The sequence below is a fragment of the Anomaloglossus baeobatrachus genome, chromosome 1 (assembly GCF_048569485.1).
Source record: "Anomaloglossus baeobatrachus isolate aAnoBae1 chromosome 1, aAnoBae1.hap1, whole genome shotgun sequence".
Taxonomy (NCBI): Eukaryota; Metazoa; Chordata; class Amphibia; order Anura; family Aromobatidae; genus Anomaloglossus; species Anomaloglossus baeobatrachus.
In genome coordinates, this window is record NC_134353.1 from 953,342,294 (window position 1) to 953,348,485 (window position 6,192).

At 46.5% G+C, this 6,192-nt stretch overlaps 1 protein-coding gene across 1 annotated transcript in view; it reads right to left on the reverse strand.

Moving 5' to 3' along the window:
* LOC142257395 (uncharacterized) overlaps positions 1 to 3,141 on the reverse strand; it is a 52,281-nt gene extending 49,140 nt beyond the window's left edge. The window contains exons 1-2 of the mRNA XM_075329490.1: positions 2,926 to 3,141; positions 2,742 to 2,837 (exon numbers count right to left, since the gene is read on the reverse strand). Coding sequence (XP_075185605.1) covers positions 2,742 to 2,798 — 57 coding nt within the window. The 5' untranslated portion in view covers positions 2,799 to 2,837; positions 2,926 to 3,141. The remainder of the gene's footprint in view (positions 1 to 2,741; positions 2,838 to 2,925) is intronic.
* Positions 3,142 to 6,192: the final 3,051 nt, after the last annotated feature.

A 6,192-nucleotide genomic window follows, 5' to 3' on the forward strand; every position in this document is an offset into this window, starting at 1 on the left:
GGTGACGTCACAGCCTCTCACCTCCCCGGTCATATCCTCTGTTATTCCCATAGATAATGATGTAATGTGATGACGTCACAGCCTCTCACCTCCCCGGTCATATCCTCTGTTATCCCCATAGATAATGATGTAATGTGGTGACATCAGAACCTCTCACCTCCCCGGTCATATCCTCTGTTATCCCCATAGATAATGATGTAATGTGATGACATCAGAACCTCTCACCTCCCCGGTCATATCCTCTGTTATCCCCATAGATAATGATGTAATGTGATGACATCACAGCCTCTCACCTCCCCGGTCATATCCTCTGTTATCCCCATAGATAATGATGTAATGTGGTGACGTCACAGCCTCTCACCTCCCCGGTCATATCCTCTGTTATTCCCATAGATAATGATGTAATGTGGTGACGTCACAGCCTCTCACCTCCCCGGTCATATCCTCTGTTATTCCCATAGATAATGATGTAATGTGGTGACGTCACAGCCTCTCACCTCCCCGGTCATATCCTCTGTTATTCCCATAGATAATGATGTAATGTGATGACGTCACAGCCTCTCACCTCCCCGGTCATATCCTCTGTTATCCCCATAGATAATGATGTAATGTGGTGACATCAGAACCTCTCACCTCCCCGGTCATATCCTCTGTTATCCCCATAGATAATGATGTAATGTGGTGACATCAGAACCTCTCACCTCCCCGGTCATATCCTCTGTTATCCCCATAGATAATGATGTAATGTGGTGACATCAGAACCTCTCACCTCCCCGGTCATATCCTCTGTTATCCCCATAGATAATGATGTAATGTGATGACATCAGAGCCTCTCACCTCCCCGGTCATATCCTCTGTTATCCCCATAGATAATGATGTCATGTGGTGACATCAGAGCCTCTCACCTCCCCGGTCATATCCTCTGTTATCCCCATAGATAATGATGTAATGTGGTGACATCAGAACCTCTCACCTCCCCGGTCATATCCTCTGTTATTCCCATAGATAATGATGTAATGTGATGACGTCACAGCCTCTCACCTCCCCGGTCATATCCTCTGTTATTCCCATAGATAATGATGTAATGTGGTGACGTCACAGCCTCTCACCTCCCCGGTCATATCCTCTGTTATCCCCATAGATAATGATGTCATGTGGTGACATCAGAGCCTCTCACCTCCCCGGTCATATCCTCTGTTATCCCCATAGATAATGATGTAATGTGGTGACATCAGAGCCTCTCACCTCCCCGGTCATATCCTCTGTTATCCCCATAGATAATGATGTAATGTGATGACGTCACAGCCTCTCACCTCCCCGGTCATATCCTCTGTTATCCCCATAGATAATGATGTAATGTGATGACATCAGAGCCTCTCACCTCCCCGGTCATATCCTCTGTTATCCCCATAGATAATGATGTCATGTGGTGACATCAGAGCCTCTCACCTCCCCGGTCATATCCTCTGTTATCCCCATAGATAATGATGTAATGTGGTGACATCAGAGCCTCTCACCTCCCCGGTCATATCCTCTGTTATCCCCATAGATAATGATGTAATGTGATGACGTCACAGCCTCTCACCTCCCCGGTCATATCCTCTGTTATTCCCATAGATAATGATGTAATGTGATGACATCAGAGCCTCTCACCTCCCCGGTCATATCCTCTGTTATTCCCATAGATAATGATGTAATGTGATGACATCAGAGCCTCTCACCTCCCCGGTCATATCCTCTGTTATCCCCATAGATAATGATGTAATGTGGTGACATCAGAGCCTCTCACCTCCCCGGTCATATCCTCTGTTATCCCCATAGATAATGATGTCATGTGGTGACATCAGAGCCTCTCACCTCCCCGGTCATATCCTCTGTTATCCCCATAGATAATGATGTAATGTGGTGACATCAGAGCCTCTCACCTCCCCGGTCATATCCTCTGTTATCCCCATAGATAATGATGTAATGTGATGACGTCACAGCCTCTCACCTCCCCGGTCATATCCTCTGTTATCCCCATAGATAATGATGTAATGTGATGACATCAGAGCCTCTCACCTCCCCGGTCATATCCTCTGTTATCCCCATAGATAATGATGTCATGTGGTGACATCAGAGCCTCTCACCTCCCCGGTCATATCCTCTGTTATCCCCATAGATAATGATGTAATGTGGTGACATCAGAGCCTCTCACCTCCCCGGTCATATCCTCTGTTATTCCCATAGATAATGATGTAATGTGATGACGTCACAGCCTCTCACCTCCCCGGTCATATCCTCTGTTATCCCCATAGATAATGATGTAATGTGATGACGTCACAGCCTCTCACCTCCCCGGTCATATCCTCTGTTATTCCCATAGATAATGATGTAATGTGATGACATCAGAGCCTCTCACCTCCCCGGTCATATCCTCTGTTATTCCCATAGATAATGATGTAATGTGATGACATCAGAGCCTCTCACCTCCCCGGTCATATCCTCTGTTATCCCCATAGATAATGATGTAATGTGGTGACATCAGAGCCTCTCACCTCCCCGGTCATATCCTCTGTTATCCCCATAGATAATGATGTCATGTGGTGACGTCACAGCCTCTCACCTCCCCGGTCATATCCTCTGTTATTCCCATAGATAATGATGTAATGTGGTGACGTCACAGCCTCTCACCTCCCCGGTCATATCCTCTGTTATCCCCATAGATAATGATGTAATGTGGTGACGTCACAGCCTCTCACCTCTGCAGTAAGATGGGAGAGGAGCTCCAGGGTGAGGGGAATGATCCTCGCCGCCATTTTGCCTCTTTTCTTCAGAGGATTCTTTATTGGAGGAATCTGAATGGAGAAAAGATGAGAAGAGAAAATAACGGAAACTTCACAGGAAACAACTCGGAGAAACGTCTCCAGAGGATCCGGCATTTACCCTTATTCCCGGCTTCTGCCTGTAGGTGGCGCTGCACTTGCTCTGTGGCCAGCACTGGGGGCGCAGGCGCAGTGTGACATTAGTGTGGCTGGGACTTGTGGTGCAGGGAGTCTGTGTCTCTGCAGAGCGCTGGGATCTGGAGTTCTCCGCTCTGTGCTGGGGGAGGACGCGTCCTGCAGATTTCCTGAGGGGTGACGTCTAGTGATGTGTCGTTCGCGAACGAGCCGATTCTTTGAGCCGGCTCTTTGAAGTGAACGATATGAGCCGAATCATCAAAGTGAACGAGCCATAAAGAGCCGCTTTTTTTTTTTTTTTCTCTGCTTCAGGGGGAAGCAGGAGATAAGGAGAAGAGTAAAGTAAACACAAGCTCTGGGCAGGAGCTGACACTTAAAGCTATACACACATAGTGGTTCTTCCTTAGTTCAGTGGGCACAATTGAGTACCAGGGAATGATGTGCTAGGGTTAAGTTTTCTGACCTCGACTGGCACATATGGTAATGTGTAGGAGGAGAGGGGCTCAGCTTGTTTGCTGATAACAATGATCATCTTCTCTAGTGTGTGCACAGAACAGATGACCCCTGACATGTTCATTTAACCCTGTAAGGTTTTCTTTCTGGCATAAAAAAGAGAAAATCATTGATAATAAGCCATGTCTCCATTCCTTCAAAGTTTAGTGGAAGCTGCTGTGTGTGTGTGTGTATGTGTGTGTGTGCATGTGTATGTGTGTGTGTGCATGTGTGTGTGTGTGTGTGTGTATGTGTGTGTGTGTGTGTGTGTGCATGTGTGTGTGTGTGAGTGTCTGTGCATGTGTGTGTGTGTGAGTGTCTGTGCATGTGTGTGTGTGTCTGTGTGTGTCTGTGCATGTGTGTGTGTGTGTGTGTGTGTGTCTGTGCATGTGTGTGTGTGTTTTTTTTGTGACCACAATTGATATTTTTTTACTAGTTTGGTGACTACATACAGCATATTCATTAGCCTCTATATGCATGTGTCTGTGGCGTTGTGGTGTCACAATTCTCGCAGTTGAGACTTTTTTTCTATTTCTGTTAACAAATCCTGTCATTTTTAGATGTAAATAGATCTGACATCTGCACACATCTATAAAACACTTTTTTTTGTATCGCTTCCTAATTATCAGTGGCGTAACTAGAGTCTGGTGAGCCACAGTGTGAAATGTAGACCTGGGCACTCCCCCACCTGTCACACTCCGCGCGCACACATGTTGGTCAGATCATATGTATGGGCCCCGTGTATATATGTCCCTTATCCTGGTATATATGGTGTTCCCCTCCCACCACCATAGTCATCCAATTATTATAACGCATCCCCATATTCCTCCATATATCACAATGTACCCTCATAGTCATTTATATATTATAATGCATCCCATAGTCCCCTATAGTCATCCAATTATAATAATGCACCTCCATATAGTATAATACTGCCTCACAGCCCTCCATATAGTATAATGCAGCCTCACAGCCCTCCATATAGCATAATGCAGCCTCACAACTCGCCATAGACTATAATGCACCCCCCTCCTCCCCCATAATCCTCTGGCGAGCGTGTACTCATTAAAAAATAAATCTGTACTTACCTCTCTTGGTTTCCCCGCAGCCTAATGTGATTCACGATATCGCCACAGCGATGTCACTGTGGCGATATCGTGAGTGCATCGCCACGTGTGACCCGGCAAAATCGCCCCACAATTTATCGCTGGTCGCAGTCGCGAAGTTTTCGGTCCGGACCGAAAACCACGCAACTGCAATCTAGCGACATCGCTGCATGTGACACCTTCACACCAGCGACTTCAGGAGCTGCACTATAGCTCCTGGAGACACTGGTGTGATGCTATGGCATCACACAGTGACATTGCAGGAGAAGTCGCAGGTGAGATCGTCACATATGACATCTCACCCGTGACGTTGATGCGGTGGGCGGGGTCACACGGTCATCAGCGACGTTGCCCACCACATTGACATGTGTGACAGGGCCCTTACTTTAATTCAGAGATGGGAAACTTCAGGTCTTGAGTGCCACACACAGTGTAGATGATTCAATTATCAACTGTGCAATACTAAAGACCCCGTCAGACAGGGAGGTATCACTGGCGATGTTGCTGCAACTTAGTAGGCATGGCCAAGTTACAATGACATCGCCAGTGTGTCGCCTCGTGTGACAGGGCAATTTCCCGCTGCCACCGCTCATCTCCTGAATTCGGAGGTTGCCTAGCACTGCTGGGAAACCTGGCGATGAGGAGCAGGCGATCTGAACACATTGCCGCGTGTGACGCAGCAATAGTGTTCTAACACATGACGGGAGCCATACAAAGTATAGCCCCCTGCCTCGCCTGGACTACAGGCATGTTCAGAGGCGATCCTCCACCAGTGTGACAGTACCATAAGGAAATCCTGAACACATGACCTGCACCCTCCAGACCTGGAGGTCCTCACCTCTGCTTTAGTTGATCAATGTGTGATTGCTGTAGGGCCGCACCCGACACCTCGGATGATCAGCTCTTCTTAATGTTGGCCAGATTTGCTGTTATGAAGGTGCTCCATCTTGTATGTAGTGACAGCGGCTAGATACCGCGCATCCGCCCTCCAGCCATCACACATTGATTACCTATAGTAAGGCCAGACCATCAATGTTAGGACAACCTCTATACATTTATCTTATGTGCAATACTACCTCAATGACATTTATTGTCACTTAACTGTTAAAAAAGTTGGTATGTAACTAGTGTTGCATTGCCATATTGTGTTCCACTTGCTGGGACTTGTAGTGCTGTGCACCACCAGCAGAAGGTGGACCCATGCTATGTTAGCATTTAAACATTTCTGTTCCAGGTTGTGTTGTAATAAACTGATTTTGCTATTCAGTATCCTATGCTTCCATATGTTGGTGTGCGTACAGTATGTGTGTACAATGTGTGTATGTATGTGTGTCCTTTGTGTTCAGTATGTACAGTGTGTGTGTACAATGTGTGTATGTATGTGTGTACAATGTGTTCAGTATGTACAGTGTGTGTGTACAATGTGTGTATGTATGTGTGTCCTTTGTGTTCAGTATGTACAGTGTGTGTGTACAATGTGTGTATGTATGTGTGTCCTTTGTGTTCAGTATGTACAGTATGTGTGTACAATGTGCGTATGTGTGTCCTTTGTGTTCAGTGTGTACAGTATGTGTGTACAATGTGTGTATGTATGTGTGTCCTTTGTGTTCAGTGTGTACAGTATGTGTGTACAATGTGTGTATGTATGTGTGTCC